The sequence below is a fragment of the Eubalaena glacialis genome, chromosome 11, assembly GCF_028564815.1.
Source record: "Eubalaena glacialis isolate mEubGla1 chromosome 11, mEubGla1.1.hap2.+ XY, whole genome shotgun sequence".
NCBI classification, from domain to species: Eukaryota; Metazoa; Chordata; class Mammalia; order Artiodactyla; family Balaenidae; genus Eubalaena; species Eubalaena glacialis.
Window position 1 is genome coordinate 18,357,418 of NC_083726.1, and position 21,126 is coordinate 18,378,543.

The following is a 21,126-nucleotide window of genomic DNA, read 5'->3' on the forward strand; positions in this document are numbered from 1 at the left end:
TAAAGTATAATTAAAAAAAAAAAAATTGGCCCAAGAAAGATCCATTGTCCCTTCCACCATGTGAGGATACAATGAGAAGTCAGCAGTCTGCAACCCTAAATAGGTTCCTCACCAGAACTCTACCATGCAGGCACCCTGATCTGACTTCCAGCCTCCAGAAATGCAGGAAATAAATTTCTATTGTTTATAAGCCACCTAGGCTATGGTGTTTTGTTATAGCAGGCCAAATGGACTAAGATATCTTCCAAGCTCATTTTTAATGCCTCACTTAAACATGAAAGGATAGCCAAGCATCACCAGACATTTGATAACAGCCTCTAACATGGAAGTCCAAGACCAAAACAAATTTTTTTAAAAGGAGCTTGAAAAAAAGAAATAATGCTGAGAGCAGAATATAACTCCATTTTTTTTAAAAAGCATAATTCTTGAAGAGATAAGGGAAAATATTACATTCATGAAGCAAAAATAAAATGTCATAAAAGAAATAAAGAATAAGAGCAGGCTTTTAGAGATTAAATATGTGGTTGAATATATTTAAAAATTGCATAGAAGATTTATAATATAAATGAAGAAACTTTTCAGAAAGCAGAACAGAGGAAAGATAGAAAATAGAAAATAAAAAGTAAAATCAGAGGATTAGTTCAGGAGGACCATCATTCAATTAATAGGAGTTTCCAAAAAAGAGAAAGAGAATGTGGAAGGAGGAAATAATCAGTAATGAAAGCCATGAGTTTCCAGAATGACACGGCCCACTGACTGCACAGCACAGTGAATGAAGCAAAGACACACACTCTAAGGTACATCACTATTGAAATTTCAGAGAACCGGGGATTAAAACAAAAACTATTAGGTCACATATAAACGATCAGGAATCCAAGTGGCGACAGACTTCTTAACAGCAACACTGAATGCTAAAAGACAGTAGGAAAATGCCTTTCCATTTCTAAGGAAAACATTTACAATATAGAATTCTATAACACAGCCAAGCTACCAATCAAATATGAACAGAGAAAAGGCATTTTCACATACGTAAGATCTCAAAAAGTTTACCTTTCATAAACCCTTTCTCAGGAAACTACTGGAGAACACCAAGAAAGAGAATGAAATGAGACCGAGAAACATGGACTCTAACACAGAAAAGAGGTAAAAGAAACTTCCAATATGAAACAAATGGAAGTTCTAATCTGACAGCTGAGTAGCAGACTTAGAGAAGAATTAGTACAGACTAGAGCATCAAGACAGAGGCCCTGGGAGGAATGGTTCTGGGGGCAGGGGGTGGTGAAGAAAGAAAAAAGAGACTACCTTATATGTTTGAATATTTTGAGAGGAGTTTTATTATTTTATTGGAGAATCTGAGTATTAATTAATGATAGGCAAGAAGAAAACTAAGCAAATGAAAAAGTGAGGCAGTTAACAATGCCAAGAAAAACAAAAAATTACATGAAGAAGGAACAATGCTCACAGCACACTACATGGCTCACCTATGAATATGTCATAATCACAATGTAAATATCAAATAATGATTCAACTAAAAATATTTAAAGGATGTGGGAAGAGGAAGGGGAGGAAATGGCAATATTTTAAGAGATCATAAAATCTTCATCTTCCATTACTGAAGACAATTGACCTAAAACTAGAAAGTCAAGAAGTGGCAGCACAAGGATTTTATTTAAAAGCACAAAGGTAGATACCAGAAGAGAGCTAAAATATTTGAAAGTAGTTGTTTCTAGAGGCAGGATCAAGAGCAAGTAGGAGCAGAGCAGGAAACTATTGTTCTTCATTATAAACCTTGTAGTACCACCTAAATTTTAAAAAAAAACAACAAAAACCAAACATATATATATACACACATATATATACATATATATGTGTGTGTATATATATATGTGTATGTGTGTGTTTGTGTGTTTGTATTAGCCTCTGATACTATGTGTAATGAGACTTCAATCTCTTGGCCAGGGGTTCTTAATTCAGGCTACTGTCACAATGATATACGGAGCTTTCCTTAAAAATAGAGTTACCTGGGCATCATTTTAAGATTCTGCTTCACTAGATCTGGGGAAAGGCATGGGAATCTGTGTTTGTTTGTTTTTTAATCTCAGAGGTGATTGTGATGTGCAGCTATGGTGCAGAACCCCTGTCCTAGGGTAATATGCTAAAAATATTAATAAAAATTAGGACTGTAACCATAAACATTCATTTACTGTTATAAATTTTTTCAACTTACACTGTTAGGAATGATGCTATTACTGCCTTGTCTGTGTGGGTCCATCCTGACTCCTGTAGGAATGGGAAAGTTCAGACTGATATGCTCTAAATTAGCTTCAAGAAAATACATTACAATCAAATATTTTTAAAAGTTACATATTTAAGGTTTAAAAAGTAGTATATTTATCAAAGTTTACCTGTTTTCTTAATAGTCTGCTTAATAGTTAACTGAAATCCTTTTTGGAAGAACATGTAAAATTAAATTTGCTTTTACTTTCCAAGTGCCTGTTAGTTACAATACTTTTGAAAGAAGCTGAAATATTTAAGAAAACTAATTAAAACCATCTCCTGAAGTCAAGTAGCATGTCAGATTAAGAAAGTACATCAAAATGAACTACAGAAAAAACATGCTACCCTACATGTCTATGTGTTCTACTACATCATAATGGTAATACAGTTAAGTTTCAGAGTTGAAACATAACGTATCTGATTTACCAGGCAGGAAACATCATAGCATAAAATTTCTTAAATCAGGTCGAATCACAGGCTTTTCTACACTATCTTTTTTTCGCGAAGCATATGAGCATACACGCTTTAAGTGTGAAAATTATGTTACCTTGCATATTTGGTGTTGCTGAAGAATCTGATGACACAGCTTGGTACGGCAAGTCTGTATTCAACTGCAAAAGATAGCCTTCAACTGTAGGCACTTCATCCCATTTGACATGAAAAGAGTTGGTAGTGGCTTTGATCAGTTGTACTTGTGATGGTGCCGGTGGTTTCTCTAAAGAACAATATTGGTATTATGTATTAAAGTTTCAAATGTATCAATAGTTTGCCTATATAGCTTGTGGACCTGGAGTTCTGAAAACATCAGCAATGAACATTTCATCTGTTTACTAAGAGGAAAAAATTTACTCAGATAAACATAGCTATAGTAGGTCAAATGAAAATAATTTGGAGTTCTGATTTTATTTATTTATCTAATTCCTTACACGAATAAATCTATAAACAAAATAATTTAGTTCCAAGCTGAGTCATCAAATTTTAAAAAAATATTTAATCCTAGAAGTGGGGGGAAAAACCAAGTACTTTATAGTTACAGCTATGCTATTTTACCTTCCTTGTAAGTTTTTAATTTTATGACCCAATTTTGAGCCAAAAGCATACATGTTAGAAATACTGCTAATGTTAGCAAAAATTATTTGGACATGATATTTTGGAAAAACTTCTTTGAAGTAACTTCTTTGAAGTTAATACCTTCTTATCAAAACTTGTACTAACCAGGGCTTCCCTGGTGGCGCAGTGGTTAGGAATCCGCCTGCCAATGCAGGGAACACGGGTTTGAGCCCTGGCCCGGGAAGATCCCACATGCCGCAGAGCAACTAAGCCCGTGCGCCACAACTACTGAGCCTGTGCTCTAGAGCTCACGTGCCACAACTACTGAGCCCGCGTGCCACGACTACTGAAGCCCGCGCGCCTAGACCCCATGCTCCACAACAAGAGAAGCCACCGCACCGCAACCAGAGAAAGCCTGCGCACAGCAACAAAGACCCAGTGCAGCCAAAAAAAAAAAAATTAAAAAACAAACAAACAAAAAACTTGTACTAACCAAAACAGGTAATTATTTTGGCATAAAATATTACCAACATTTCTAAAACAATAACAATCATAGACTAGATTAGAACTGGAAAAAAGGACCTAAGATTATTTCTACAATATCCCTGTCTTCTTTTTGTTTACCTATCAAATTAGGGAACTCACAAATCCCAAGGCAGTACACTCCATCTCTGGACAGTTATATACGAAAATGTATTTTTCTAGTGAGTTGAAATCTATACACTATAATTTAATCTTTATAGAACAAGTCTAATATCTATCTCTTTGTATCTTTTAGAGTAGGGGTCAGCAAACTATGGCTCATGGGCCAGATCCAGTCTGTGCCTATTTTTGTAAATAAAGTTTCACTGAAATATAGCTATGCTCATTTGTTTAGGTATTGTCTATGACTCCTTTTATGCTACAAGGGTAGAGGTGAGTAGGTGTAACAGAGACATTATGGCCCACAATGCTTAAAATATTTACTCTCTGGGTCTTTATAAAAACAGTCTAATGACCCTGTTTTAGAGGATAATTAAGCCTAGTTCCTCCAACTATTCCCATGTAAATTCCTCCACGATCCTATTCACAATCCAGTTTATTTATGTCTTTCAAAGTAAGGCAACCCATACCTGAACAAAAGCAGAGAATAAGAAGACAAGTCCAGGAGGTAAACCACCCACATAACAGAAGTTACATGAAGAAAAATAGAGAAAACAGAAGGGTGTAAATCAGTGAAATAAACTGAGAATTCCCACAGCTGAAGAACATGAGTTTCCAGACTGAAAGGGCCCACTGACTACTCAACACAAGGGATTAAAAATAGACACACAACAAGACACATCATCAAAAAATTTAAGAACAGTAGGGACAAAGAAAAAATCCTAAAAGCTATCAGGGGAAAGGTCACATTTAAAAGGACGAAAAATCAGAAGTGGTTTAGAGTCTCAACAAAAACACTTGAAGTTTGAATATAATAAAACAACTTTCAAAAAAAATTTTTCCCAGCTTTCAAAATTCTGAAGGATAATGACTTCCAATATAGAATTCTATTTCCACTCAAACTGCCAATTCAGTGGGAAGGAAGACTGAACTTATTTTTAAACAATGCAAGATCTCAAAATAAATTTATCACCTATGCACCTTTTCCTGGGATGTGTTCTACAAAAATGAGGATGTAAACTAACAAAGGGAAAAATATGAGATCCAGGAAAAAGGGAATCCGGCACAGGTGAGAGGCAAAAGATATCCCCAGAAAGATGATGAAGGGAGACTCCAAGATGATAGGTGTGCTCAATTTGTGGAAGGCAATCATCCCAAATTGGAGGAGGAGAAATTTCTTCAAGATGAGGAAATTTGATAGAATATCTGATGCATCTAACCATAATGAGAGAAGATTTAAACAAATGAGAGCATAGATTGAATTAGTGGTAAATACATACAAATCTAAAACAAACAAAGTGACCATTACTAATCGATGGCAAACAAAAAATATTCACAATATTCTACATAGCTCACCTGTGAATAGCATTTATATGGTTATAATGTAAACACTGAACACTCATCTAACAAAATTATGGTGTAATCAATCATACTCAGAGAGTAGGGGTTAGGGAAGGTGCATAGGAGAGAGGTGAGGAGTGGTGGGAAGAAGAGAGAAATCCTTAACTTCCACAGTAGAAAGTGAGCATATTATGCCTAAACTGAAAAAAAAATTAAAGTAACATATTCATGTTATATGGAGAATTGGAAGTAAATACCATAAGAACTGTTTAACAGAGCTGAAAGCACATGCTTGTGAAGCAAGGAAAATGGGAGGAAAGTGTGAGCAAAAGACTGCTATTTTTCATAAAAAACTGTTATGGAAGTATATTAATCTTAATATGAACTCAAATGCACAAAACTTAACTAAAAGTGAAGAAAGGCAAGATGAAGAACTCTATCCCCCTCCCTTGCCCAAACTGAGGCCAAGTTATCACAAGGAAAAGAAATATCTAAATTTTGCCTTTATGATAGTGGCCATGACTACTTTTAGATAGATATCCCTGTCCACAGCCTTTTATGGAAAGGTTTATGGAAAAACTGGCCATTCAAAGACAATGATTTTTAATCTTTTAAAAGTCACAGATCTCTTAAAGAATCTGGTTAAAGTGACGTATTTGCTACTGAGAAAAATTTATATGTGCACATTTTTCTTCTAATCTCAGAGACTGATTAGAAGCTTATCCTTGGACTTCAGCTCATAATTCCCAATTTCAAAGATGAATTAGTAAGTTCAATTTTCTATATTTTTTCCTACTTGCTAGTATGTACTTCTTGCATAGAAAGCATTTAGTCTCCAACTTAATTGTTCCATTTATTGCTTTTTCAAGTATCTTAATTTTTTTTTTTAATTTATTTATTTATTTATTTATTTATTTATGGCTGTGTTGGGTCTTAGTTCCTGTGCGAGGGCTTTCTCCAGTTGTGGCAAGTGGGGGCCACTCTTCATCGCAGTGCGTGGGCCTCTCACTATCGCGGCCTCTCCCGTTGCGGAGCACAGGCTCCAGACGCGCAGGCTCAGCAATTGTGGCTCACGGGCCCAGCCGCTCCACGGCATGTGGGATCCTCCGGGACCAGGGCTCGAACCCGCGTCCCCCGCACTGGCAGGCGGACTCCCAACCACTGCGCCACCAGGGAAGCCCCCAAGTATCTTAATTTTAAAATTAAACTTTCTACATTATAAAAGCAATGCATGCTACTGTAGAAAATACAGATAAGAGAGAAAACCTTTTAAAAAAATGTATAATCTCACCTCTTAGATAATACTTTGGTACACAGTGTATCCTTCCAGATTTTTCTATTTATACACTTAAAAGAAAAACTGGAATCATAGGTATGTTTTATAATCTGCTTTTCTCATAAAACAACACATACTACGTCTTCAGATCTGATTTCTCTACTGGCTTCCAGACTTCTTTATTCCCTCAATTGCCTACTTGATCTCCTTATTTCAAACTTAGCAGGGTTTAAATGGAACTTTTCATTTTCTCCACAAGCCTGTTTTCTCCGCAATTTTCCCATCTCAGTAAATGGAAATACCACCAAATTATTCAAGCTAAAAACTTCATCCTTCTTTCCTCTCTTTCTGTCATCTGCCATACCCAATTCATCAGTAGGTTCTGTCAACAAGAACTCCAAAATACGTCCTGAATTTATCCATTTCTCCCCATCTCCACTGTCACCACTAGAGTTGAAGACTTCTTTGACTACTGCAAAAGCCTCCTTTTGTCTCGGTGTGTGTACTTTTGCCCCCTTCAATTTAGTTTCCACACAAATGCAGTGACCGTTCCAAGATGTACACATCTCTCCTTCAAACTAATAAATAACCTACCATGTATTTTTAAAAGATTTAATCTCTACCATGGTGTTCCAGGTCCTACATGATCTGTCCCATGATCACCACTCTAATCTCCATTCCTATACTCTCTTTTACTCAGCTCAAATCTGTTGCCAAACATGCCAAGTATTCCCATCTCAGGGCCCTCATACTTGCTTTTCATTCTTCCTGCAGTGTCCCCACTCCCCCACACCCCACCCCCAAACAGGCTTTTTACATGGGTAGCACCTTCTCATCATTTGGACTACATCTCGAATGCCATGTCACCCTTTCCTGGCTACCCATTCTGAAGTAGCCACCCCACCCCACCTCATTCCTAGTACCTCTCATCACTATCTCATTGTTCTATCTTACTGTGTTCACATGCTTACACAAAACTAATTTTGTTACTTTGTTTGACTATTGCCCATCATCCTCCTGCCCTCACGCTCTCTTAGAATGTAAGTTCTTTGACAGTAGGGATATTATCAGTCTTATTCAATACTGTATTCTCAGCATTTGGAAAAATTCCTGTACACAGCTGTCAACCAATAAATATTTATTGAAAAATGGACGTGAGTTCCATATTAAAAAATGTTTTTGGTGTTATAAAACTTTTAAAAAAAATCTTTTTATTTTGGAATAATTTCAGATTTACAGAAGAATTGCAGAGTTCCCATATACCCTTTACTCAGTATCCCCTAATGCTAATACATTTGTTAAAACGAAGAAATTAACATTGGAGTAACACTATGTATTAACTAAACTATGGACTATTCAGATTTCACCAGTTTTTCAATTAATGGTTTTTGTTCTAGGATTTAATCTAGGGTATCACCTTACATTTAGTCATCACAACTCCTTAGTCTCCTCCAATCTGTGACAATTTCTCAGTCTTTCCTTGCTTTTCATCACTTTGAAACTTTTGAAGAGTACTGTTCACATATTCTGCAAAATATCTAGAATGTCCCTCAATTTGGGTTTGTCTGATATGTTCTCATATTTAGAATGGTGTTATGCATTTTGGGGAAAAGTATCACAGAGGTGAAGTTTCTTCTTATCACATGATATGGGAGGCGGGGGTAAATGATATCAACATGACTTATCACTAGTGATACTGACCTTGATTACTTAAGATGATGTTTGCCAGGTTTCTACACTGCAAAGCTACTAGTTTTCCCTTTCCGTACTCTATTCTTTGGAAGGGAGTCACTAAATCTATTCTAAACTCAAGGAGAGGGAAATTAAGAAATTCCCCTATAATGGGAAGGATCTACATATATCATTTCTTCCATTCATTTTCAATTATTGGGTTGGCCAAAAAGTTCATTTGGGCTTTTCATAAGCACTTATGGAAAACCCGAATGAACTTTTTGGCCAACCCAACATGACCGAGAGAGGCTGTGGCTTTCCAGTAAGTCTCAAAAGACAGACATCATTTGATCATTTATTTATCTAAAGGAAAAACTGTATTTGTTAAATACTCTTACCTACCAGTATCAAGATACCAAAGATCCTTGCAGCAAACTTGACTATTCAGTGCTTTTTTGTAGCCATCTCTTCCACTCCAAAAATACAATCGAGTGCCAATTGCAACAGCACAGTGTCCAGCTCTTGGTCTTGGTCTTGAATTTTTTTTGTCTTCTTGAGAATCTGATACTAGGGTGGTCCATTCTGCTGTATCTAAAGACAGAAATATCCATGACTAATCTACTTTTCTTAAAGGACAAAATAACAAAAGTTATTTTATTAATAAACGTTATTTTAATAACTCTTAAAAGACTCACCAAGATTTAAGTAAGAAAATGAACTGGTACATCTCCATTCACAATCATGAGGTGAAGTCTCAATATTTTCCCCCTTATGTGGAACCCATCCACCAAAGATGTACATCCTGAACAACAAAAAAAGAAAACATAAAGTAGCTGTTTTTTTTCCTAAAGCTTTAATTTTATTTTTTAGATTTAAAATGCTAAGAATAGACGAATTTCTTTCTTCTTGACTCAAAGTTTCAGGACTAATAAATCACTTATCACTGTCAAGGTAATGGAAATACGACAGTGAATAAAGTGGTCTTCTTTCAAGAGTTTATAATTTTATGAAGCAATACAGAATCAAAATTATTTCTCTCTGGCAAGTTATTTAAAGTGGGAAATATTTCAATTATAATACATTTGAAAATCAATATTGTATGCAATATACTAAGGGTTACCTCAGCCAGAAGGATACTCAAATGATCTATGACATCCAAAGTTAAATTTAGAATTGTATGTGTATAGTAACCAAAGAGAATTCAGTTTCATATAACTTTGGTCACTGATATCATCAAATAAAAAACATTAGACTATGTTCCTCAGGGCCCTAAGGGTTCCTGAGACATGCCCGATGGCTGCTGAAGAAGAAAGGCTCATCAGGAAGAGCTTAGGCCATGTAGCCTCATGTCAACCAGAGAAGCTCTATTTTTTTAAAATCTATTTTATATAGTAGAGTTCCAATGGAAAAACCACATGTTATAAAAGGGTTCTGCTGTTTAAAAAAATGAATATCTTATTAGATTTTGTTTATGGCTATTTTTTAAGAAGAACTAATGAGGTTCTAAATTACAACTAGTTGTTTCCTAAAACATTACTTTTAAGGTAAAGTCCCTACACAGGTAAATACTTACTTAAATTCTATTTAAACAATATTCCTAATTCTGGCCCAATGTTGCACAAAAAAGGGAACTTGTTGATAGTAACAGCTAACCTTTATGGAGTGCTCTCTATGTACCAGGCACTGTTTGAAGCATTTTATATGTATTAATTCACTCAATCCTCATGACAGCCTTGTGAAGGAGGTTTTACTATTATCCACATTTTATACTTGAGGAAACTGAGGTACAGATAAAGTTTCCCTGCCCCAGAACAGATAGGACAAGTATCAAAGCTCGGACCTGAATTCGGGCAATCTGGTTACAGAGTCCACATTCTATCCATAACACCATCCAAAGTATAATCATTGAGCATAGACACTGAATACACACCTGGGTACAAATCAATATGTGAAAAATATGTAAAATATGTAAAAAGAAACAGTGAGTTAGGTGTATCAAATCTGTTGATGGAGGACAGATCAGTTTGACAACACTCTACCTTACACTTATGTAATACCTACTCTGTGCATATTGTAAGGAATGTGAAGAAGTAAAAGAGGCAGCATGACAAGAAAATGGTAAGTATTTTGGCTCTTATGGGCATATTACTTTATGCCCAGTAAAGTAAATACTTACTTTATGCACAGTAAGTATTTTAGCTCCTGTGGGCATATTACTTTATCTTCACTAAGCACAATCAAACATTACTAAATCACTTTCAAGAAACTAGCAGCATCACTCTTCTTTGTACCTATCTTTCTTAAGTTTGTTAGAAAGAAAAAAAAAAGAAAGACTAAAAAACAGAAAAACACCATACTTATTTCCTATAACACTGGCTGTATGAAGGCTTCGTGGAAGTGGCACTGTCCCTTTAGTTTCTGGTTTTGACCATGACATAGTTTCTAAAAGTAAAAAGAAGTATATTAGCAACTTAATCTAATGACAGCAAATTACTTCAACTTACAGAATTTAAAAAAAAAGGACTTACAAAAATGAAGCAAAAGTGTTTCAAAACCATTACTTGAATTTCATCTTAAAATAAACATTTCCAGCTGACATAAATTGCCAATCACAGAAATCTATTTACACTTGAATATTAGTATTTGTAATGGAGAGGTGTATTTAGGGTGCTACCAATTTTGAATTAAAACCAGATTAAGGATTTTAACATTTTAAGTAAGAGCATATTGTGTAGAAGACACTCAGAAGTGGGAGCGCACATACCCTCCAAATATTCATTCCTACAATCCCTTAAAATAGCTATGCAAGGAGGTTTTTCACTGACCAGCAGTAACATTACTAATGCCACATTTCCTGTAGACAGAGTAACCACATAAATTCAATCATCCTCAACTGGGACATCTCACAGAGTGAAAGGGGTACTATTGATAATTACGTGGGACAATAAGCATAAACCAGGACCATCCAAGGCAAACCAGAATATATGGTGACCTGACTTATAGGGAGCCCAGGAGAGTTACTGTCATAAATCAAATATTCATTTGTTCAACTTGACTGATCAGCAATCACTCATATCAAGTACAACTCAATCAAAAATATTTTTCAAAGCAATTTTTATATTTGCCTTTATCAATCATAATGAATTCCTGAGCCTGCATGAACTTAAGCTTACCTAAGTCAAGTTGCCATAGGTCATCAAGGCGAGCACCACACATTCCACCAAAAACATACATTTTAGGACTTCCAGAATCTCTTCTGCAATATATAACAGCTGTGTGGGATTCTCTTGGAGAAGGCACAATCCCTTTAGTCACTGGAATGCTCCAACCCACAACACCAGAACCATGCTGTAGCTCCAACTCATAGAAATCATTTAAATATCTAGGATATAATGAATGAAATTAAAACATTAACATGATATACACTTTTTATTTGCTTTTTGTTTCTATTTATAAAAATAATATATGCTTATTCATATAATACAGAAAGCCATTAGAAGAGCAGAAACCCCATAACTCATTCATTCAACATGTATTTATCAAACACTACTGTGTACCAGGCACTCTTGTGGGGATCAGTAGTGAACAGAAGAGATTAAAAAAATTCCTGCCATCATTTAGTCAGCACTCTTGTCCATGACAATACCATGAAGGTTTCAAAACATAGCTGCAAATTCCCTGACACTCTTCCCATGAGGAGGTAGGGTCTATGTCTCCTCCCTTTGGTGCTAGGCAGGTTGTGACTGCTTCGACTAATAGAGTGTGGTGAAATGACACTATGTGACTTCTGGGGCTCAGTCACAGAAGGCCAATGCAGCTTCACTATAGAACACTTGCACTTGGAATCCTGAACGTCCATGAAAGTCCAACTGTCACAAAACCACCATCTGGAGAGGACACAAGTAGGCACGCAGGATGACAGTCCCAGTTGAGTTCATCCTTCAGCCATCTCAGCTGAGGCATCAGACATGGCAGTGACCACTGAAGCCTTCCCATCTGAGGGCCTAGTCACCACTGCTGTGTCCTGTATGAATTCCCAATATACAGAATCCACGAGCACAATAAAATGGTTGCTATTTTGCATCACTAACTTTTGGGGCAGTTTATTACATGGTACTAGATAACCAGAACAATCACTATTGACAATAATTAGTAAATACCCTTTCAGACCTCTCTCTCTATGGATACCCACATATGTATAAGCAAGATATACTACAAATGTCGCTTTGCAACTTTTTTTCTTTTTAAATTTTCACTCTATAATGTCATAGCAATGTCCTACATAGCTTTTTTACTCTAGAAATTGGCATGAAACTTCTCATCTATGACATGGATGTTTTCAATGTTTTGAGCAAAGTGACATTTGTAAGAATCTATCTCTCAATAAATTGAGTAATCAAATTATTACTCAAATCTGAGGGCAAAATTAAACATTTTAGAACATATAAAACTGCAAAGTTTAGCCATATAATTGTTTTGTGAAAAAATGATGCTAGATCATCCAGGAGAAATAAAAAGAAATCCAAGAAAGAATACACTGAATAAAAGAAATGGTTGTGCAAAGAAACTAGTAATTTATAATTAAATTTAAATTGATGTTGATGACAGTGGCTGTGAGGTCTAAATAATCACTGGGAAAGACTGACCAAAAAATTAATTTCTTAACATTACTGTAGTCTGGAATAAGATTCACGACTCTACGAAACATATGTAAAAAGGGAGTAAGCAAAAAAAGGCTAAAGAAAAAGACAGTAATCTATTTCCAAAGAGGACAAGGCATCTTCAGTTTAAATGTGTGTGATGATTTCCAAGCAACTAAGGGAAGCACAGAATTAGCATGTATAATTTTCAAATCATTAGAAGGAAAGAAAGAATCAAAGAAAAACAATAAATCAAGAAAAAGGAAGGAGAAGGAAAAAAAGCAAAGCATAGTCTATGGAAATAAGATGGCTAGGGAAAAAAAACAACTATAAACAATGTCAAAAGAGAAGAGAAAAACTGAAAAAAAATTTAGTAAACATCACAGAATTTTCTTAATATAAAGAGCTCCTAAGAAATCAAGATAATGACCAATCACACAACAGACATAGGTAAAAGGATATAAACAGGCAGTTCACAGAATAGGAAATAAAAATTATATAAATATATAAACACACATACACATACACAAATATTCAACCTCATCACAATTTTTACAAACCTAGCAAAGGCAGGGAAAGGGGTGTGGAGAAGCAACAACAAGCAGAGTAGATGGAAGACATAAAATTACAAGGGCAGGAAAAAACTTCCTTATTTTAAGACAAAGTCTCTTGGAGATAGGGAGTATGCAGGGGAAACAAAAGAACCCCAAATCCAACTATAAGCTATTAATAGCAGGATGATATTAAAACTATTTAACAACTGATATGGCATAGAGTTAAACAGATCAGAACGAATCCCAGCCAGTATGCTGTACCAGTGCATACTAGTTAATTGTTAGTCCTATTTACATAAGATAAGTCTATAACAAAATAATACACACAGGTTGAAATTATATATGTAAGGAGCAAAACACAAATTCACAATCACACTGGGAGATTTTAACATGTCATTCAGAAGTTATGACCTACACCCACAGGATAAAAAAGCTTTGAATAATAATTTAAAACACTGATTTAATAAAGAACCTTTTAGCCAAACAGTCAAGAACTTACAATCTTTATGAACAACTATGGAATAATTACAAAAAATGACTGTGAAATAGACCACAAAAACAATCACTAAAAAGGAGAAATCCTATAGACCACATTTTTTTTTTAACCTCAATATAATAAAACTAGATATTAGCAACAATAACAAAACTTTCCATTTTGAAATTTTTCTTTTTTTTCCTTTTTTTTGGCCACACCACTCGGCTTGTGGGAATTTAGTTCCCCAACCAGGGATTGAACCCAGGTCCATGGCAGTGAAAGCCCAAGTCTTAACCACTGGACCACCAGAGAATTCCTCCATTTGGAAAATTTTAAAAATTATGCTCAACATCCATTTTTTGGTTAAAAAGAAAGAAAAAGTGAATTAGCAAACTATAAATGTAAGAAAACTTCCTTATATATATGGAATCTAAAAAATACAACAAACTAGTAAATGTAACAAAAAAGAACCAGACTCACAGATATAGAGAACAAACTAGTGGTTAGCAGTGGAGAGAGGGAAGGGGGGAGGGGCAACATAGGGGTAGGGGATTAAGAGGTACAAACTATTAGGTATAAAATATGCTACAAGGACATACTGCACAACACGGAGAATATAGCCAACATTTTATAATTATAAATGGAGTATAACCTTAAAAAATTGTGAATCACTATACTGTACACCTGTTACTTATGCAATATTATACAACTATACTTCATATATATATAACTTTTTTTTAAAAACTTCCTTAATCTGATCAAAGGCATATACTAGAGACCTACAGCAAACATCACAATTAAAGATAGAAAGGTTGGGCTTCCCTGGTGGCACAGTGGTTGAGAATCTGCCTGCCAATGCAGGGGACACGGGTTCAAGCCCTGGTCTGGGAAGATCCCACATGCCGCGGAGCAGCTGGGCCCGTGAGCCACAATTGCTGAGCTTGCGCGTCTGGAGCCTGTGCTCCGCCAACAAGAGAGGCCAAGATAGTGAGAGGCCCGCGCACCGCGATGAAGAGTGGCCCCCGCTTGCCACAGCTAGAGAAAGCCCTCGCACAGAAACGAAGACCCAACACAGCCATAGATAAATAAATGGATAAATAAAAATAAAAAAAAAAAAAAAATAGAAAGGTAAATATATTAATGAAACAGAAGAGAGTCTAGAACAAGAGCTCACAAACTTTTCTGTAAAGAGCTAGACAGTAAATATTTTAAGCTTTGTAGGCCATAAATTCTGTCACAACTACTCAACTCTGCCCTTTTAATATGAAAGCAGCCAGAGACAATATGTAAATGAATGGACATGGCTGTGTTCCAATGAAACTTTACTAGCAAAAACAGGCAGCAGGCCAAATTTTGTCTACAGAGAGTAGTTTGTAACCCCTGGTCTAGAGAGTCTAGAAAAAGACCCAATTCTACGAGAATTAAGATATGACAGAGATGGGAGTTCAACACATTGTGGGGGGGGGATTGGCTTATTTAATAAATGGTGGTGGGAGAACTGAAAATTCATTCAGAAAAAAAAGTAAAAAGCCTCATACTAGTCACAGAAATATATTCCAAATGCATTAATATTTTAAACACAAAAACAAAGCTGTGAATGTACTAGAAGAAAATATAGAAAAATTATTTTTATAGTTTTGGGACTGAAGAGTCTTCCTAATAAGCAGGATACAAACCAGAAAGCCATTAAAAAGTATATTGTCATACTTGATAAAACAAAAAGGAAAACCCTTAAAAAAGTGGGGGGAGCAAAGAGAAGACTTGGGAAAAAATATTTGGAACGTATAAAACAAATTACATAGAGAACTCCTAAGAGTCACTAATAAAAAGAAAAACGAAAATCCATGAAAATATGATTAGAAATAATAAATGAATTCAGCAAGGTCACAGGATACAAGATCAATATACAAAGACCAAATGTATTTCTATATGCTAGCAATGAACAATCCAAAAATGAAATTAAGAAACCAAATCTATTCACAATGTCATCAAAAAGGATAAAAAGTTAGAAATAAATTGACAAAATAAGAGCAAGATTTGTACATTGAAAACCTCAAAAGACTGCTGACTGACAATAAAGAAGATCTAAATAAATGTAGAGACATTCCATGTTCATAGATTGGAAGACTCAATACTAATAAGATAGCAACTGTCCACAAATTGATCTACATAGTCAACACAATCCCTATCAAAATCCCAGAAGACCTTTTTGCAGAAATTGGCAAGTTGATCCTAAAATTTATACAGAAATGTAAAGGATTCAGAATAACTAAAACATTCTTGAAAAAAGAGTAATAAAATTTGAGAACTTTTATCTTCCTATTTCAAAACTTACTACAAAGCTACAGTAATCCAAACAGTGTGGTACTGGCATAAGGCCAGTGGAACAGAATTGAGAGTCCATAAATAAACCCTTACATTTACGGTCAATTGATTTTCAACAAAGATGCCAAAACAATACAGTGGGAAAAGGATAGTCTTTTCAACAAAAGGTGTTGGGAAAACTGGATATCTACATGTAAAAGAATGAATTTAGACACTTACTTTACCCAGGCATAAAAATTACCTCAAAATGGATCACAGATATAAATGTAAGAGCTAAAACTACAGAACTTTTAGAAGAAAATAGAGGAACAAATCTTCATAATCTTGAGACAGGCAAAGAGTTCTTAAAAAGGATGCTAAAAGTATGATCCATAAAAGAAAAAATGGATAAATTGAACTTATCAAAATTAAAATCTTTGTGCTTCAAAAGATACCATTAAGAAAATAAAAACTACAGATTGGAAGAAAATATTTGCAAATCACATATTTGATTTTTTAAAAAACAAACCTGTATGCAGAATATATAAAGAACACTTATAATTCAATAATAAGAATACAAGCAACTGAATTTTATTTTTAGATTTATTTTATTGAAGTATAGTTGATTTACAATGTTACGTTAATTTCTGCTGTACAGCAAAGTGATTCAGTTATACATATAAATATATACATTCTTTTTCATATTCTTTTCCATTATGGTTTATCACAGGATATGGAATATAGTTCCCTGTGCTATACAGTAGAACCTTGTTGTTTATCCATTCTCTATATAATAGTTTGCATCTGCTAATCTCAAACTCCCAATCCACCCCTCCCCGACACCCCCGCCCTTGGCAACCATAAGTCTGTTCTCTACGTCTGTGAGTCTCTTTCTGTTTCATAGATAAGTTCATTTGTGTCATATTTTAGATTCCACATATAAGTGATCTCATGTGGTATTTGTCTTTCTCTTTCTGACTTACTTCACTTAGTATGATAATCTCTAAGTCCATCCATGTTGCTGCAAATGGCATTATTTCATTCTTTTTTTTTATGGCTATGTAGTATTCCATTGTATATGTGTACCACATCTTCTTTATCCATTCATCTGTCTTTGGACATTTAGGTTGTTTCCATGTCTTGGCTACTGTGAATAGTGTGGCTATGAACACAGGCATGCATGTATCTTTTCGAATTATAGTTTTTTCCAGATATATGCCCAGGAATGGGACTGCTGGACCATATGACAACTCTATTTTTAGTTTTTTGTTAAACTTCCATACTGTTTTCCATAGTGGCTACACCAATTTACATTCCCACCAACAGTGTAGGAGGGTTCCCTTTTTCCCACACCCTCTCCAGCATTTGTTATTTGTAGACTTTTTAATGATGGCCATTCTGACTGGTGTGAGGTGGTACCTGATTGCAGTTTTGATTTGCATTTCTCTAATAATTAGCAATGTTCAGCATCTTTTTTTGTGCCTGTTGGTCAAGTGTATCTAACAAATGAACAGATTTGAATAGAAATTTCATCAAAGAAGATATATGAATGGATAAAAAGCTCATGAAAAGAAGCTCAACATCATTGGTCATTAGGGAAATGCAAATTAAAACCATAATAAGATACCACCTTATACCCACTAGGTTGGCTACAAAAAAAAAGACAGACAATAACAAGTGTTAGCAAGGATGTGGAAAATTTGGAACACTTATACATTGCTGGTGGGAAGGTAAGATGGTAGTCACTTTGGAAAACAGTTTGGTAGTACTTAAGAAGTTAAATATAAATTTCCCACATGACTCAGCAATTCTATTACTAGGTATCTAATCAAGAGTAATGAATACATGTTCATAGAAAGACCTGTATGCAAATGATCATAACAGTATTATTCATAAAAGCCAAAAACTGGAAACAATCCAAATGTCTACCAACTGATGAAAAGATAAACAAAATGTGATATATCAATACAATGGCATATTATTCAGCAATAAAAAGGAAGAAATATTTGATACATGCTACAACATGGTTGAACCTTAAGAACATTATGCTAAGTGAAAGAAGATAAATGCACAAAAGCACATTTATATGAAATGTTCAGAAAAGGCTAATCTACAGAGACAGAAAGTAGACTGGTAGTTGCCTGGGGATTGGTATGGGAATGGGGACTGAATGCAAATGAATAAGAAGTTTCTTTTGGAGTGATGGAAATGTTCTAGAACTGGATTGTGGTGATGGTTACATAACACTGTAAATTACTAAAAATCATTGAATTGTACATATAAAAAGGATGAATTTTATGGTATATAATATATACTTCAACTTTTAAAAATAGAAAAATAAACAAGGACCTGAACAGACAATTTCAAAAAAGGAATTGTAAATATCCAATAAGCATTGTTAATCAAGCTCATTCCTAGTTTAAAAATAAATCAAGATAAACCCATGAAATGTATTTCACCAATTATGTTGGCAAAAACTATGAAGAGTGAGATGATTCAGTATTGCCGAGGGTATAAGGCACTCTCGTACACAGTTATTAGGAGTATAAAATAGTTCCATCTCTTTGGAGGTTGATTCAGGGGTACCTAAACAAACTTAAATGTACCCTTTGACCAACACCCTCCCCACCCAATTCCATTTATAAGTATCAATCCTACAAAAATATTTATACATGTGCAAAAACTGTAATAGCAAAATAATGGAAATATGTAAATGTCCATCTGTAGGGGAATGGTTAAATAATTTGCATAATTCAGACTACTTTTCAGCCTTTAAAAAAATAGGTCAATCCATATCTACTGCCATGTAAAGATATATTGTTAAAAGTAAAAAACAAACAAACAAAAAACCCAAACAAGTAAACACCCAAAGTCATAAAGCAAGAAGAAAGATCTCACTTGTATAAAAAAAAGACATGTTTGCATAGAATCAGATTAACGTTCCCAAGTCCCCTCTCCCAGAAAGCAGAACATGTATCCTTGCATCATCGACTCAGGTCTTGGCCTTACGGCTTGCTCTGACCAATGGAATGTCAACAGAAATGAATGTGCTAGCTTTAATCAAGGTTTTAAAAAGCATCACGTGTATCTAGTTATTCCCTCAAGCAGCATAAACTTGAGAAGCTTACCCTTAACACAACAAAAGCTAATACAATGTGTTACATGAAAAAGGTCCCAAAAGATACACATCAAACTGAATTATGTGTGCTTGCCTATGTTGGGGAACAGTGATGCTATGAGAAAGAACTTTGTATACTTTCTAGTTTCTTGAATTTTACAAGTCTGTATCTAAAAAAAATTTGTTTAATGGAAAATGAAAAAAAGACATGTGCTAAAAGTAAAAGTATCTGGATTAGTGTGGTGGGATAAATTCTTTTCCTTTTCTCCAGTTTCCAATTTTTCCATGTAGTTTTAGTATATGTTATTTTTTAAAGTCTGGAGGAAAAAAAAAGCTAAGACTCTATTATCAGTCTAATGTAGGTAAAAAGACACATTATAATGGCGATGACAACTACTGATATTGCTGATGGCAACTTGAAAGTCCTTTGAAAATTATGCCAATAATCTTATTTAGCAATCACAATGACACTGAAAGGTAGGTATTTAATCACTCCCATTTCACAGTGAAGGAAAACAGGCTTAGATTACTTCCACTAAAGGACACGTACACGGTAAGCAGTGAATCAGAAAACAGCCTTTTGGATTCTAAACCTCCAAATCCTGAATGCTATAATGACCATGTGATCAAAACATTATGCAAAAAGAAAAGAGGCAGTGATTAATTCTGTTTGGAATTAGGAGGAGAGAATTGGTTCTGAAAGTACTTGCTTGTGTGAACCACTCTTAACAGCTTCCTATGAGAAAAATGGAAATGATAGCCTTCATTTTATATTCAGATTTTTGTCACTAATTCTCAGAGAAATATAATTTGAAAATATCCATTTATTACTTTTCATTATCACTTATGACAACTAAAATTCATTATGGCTCAACATATACAAATATATTGCCACAAGCAGTTACATTAATATCAATTTAATAAGATGATTTCTGATAGGAAAAGGCACAGTTTTGAAAATAGATATACTCCAGGGACTAAGGAAAACACAAAATGGACACAAATTTGTTCACTGTTTGGTTTAATTGAAAATGGCTAAGCTTCATCACTTTTGATAATTAAAGATGGAAGAAATTAAATGTTCTTAATCTAAATCGTAAAATAAACATTTGGTCTGAAAAAGTGTTGGCATACCTGGGAACATTATTGTTTGAATCTTCACTTTCATTTGCCAGGCCACCAAACAAATAGCATTTGTTACCATATAAAGAGAAGCTATGTCCCAGCCGAGGACAAGGAGGTAAACCAGAAGACGGGGGATACGGTTTCACTTTTTTCCATAACCAACGACTTGCCTAAAAAAAGAGCATAAATACTCTCAGACAAAATCAGGAAAGTGCTCCTATATTGTCAATAGTGTAACATCATACCAATACATTTTAATCTGAATCCAGTAAGAAGGCTTCAATAAGCTACTTTTGGGACAAATGACAAGTTAACCAGATAACTTCAGGAATTAAAATGAGTGTTCCAATAGAAATTCAGTCTAGTCTTCCATATTCACAGCTTTCCACAATGGCAAACTAAGCTTATAATAATAAACACTAGCAGTTATAAAATATTTTCCAAATGAAAAATTCAACATTATTTATAGCTTTAAGATTAAATGTAATTTATGTACTCTCACTTTTTGAAATCAGGTAATCCATGGATGGTATATATTTTAACCTTTAAATAAACATAAAGCTCATTAAAAAAAAATTTTTTTTTTCTTGGCCGCCGCATGCCATGCGGCATCTTAGTTCCCCAACCAGGGATCGAACCTGTGCCCCCTGCAA

General features: G+C 34.7%; 1 protein-coding gene across 1 annotated transcript in view; it reads right to left on the reverse strand.

The window, feature by feature from the left end:
• Positions 1–21,126, reverse strand: part of HCFC2 (host cell factor C2) — a 41,387-nt gene that overhangs the window by 17,463 nt on the left and 2,798 nt on the right. The window contains exons 3-9 of the mRNA XM_061206598.1: positions 20,483–20,643; positions 11,431–11,639; positions 10,615–10,699; positions 8,953–9,059; positions 8,660–8,848; positions 2,825–2,992; positions 2,228–2,280 (exon numbers count right to left, since the gene is read on the reverse strand). Coding sequence (XP_061062581.1) covers positions 2,228–2,280; positions 2,825–2,992; positions 8,660–8,848; positions 8,953–9,059; positions 10,615–10,699; positions 11,431–11,639; positions 20,483–20,643 — 972 coding nt within the window. The remainder of the gene's footprint in view (positions 1–2,227; positions 2,281–2,824; positions 2,993–8,659; positions 8,849–8,952; positions 9,060–10,614; positions 10,700–11,430; positions 11,640–20,482; positions 20,644–21,126) is intronic.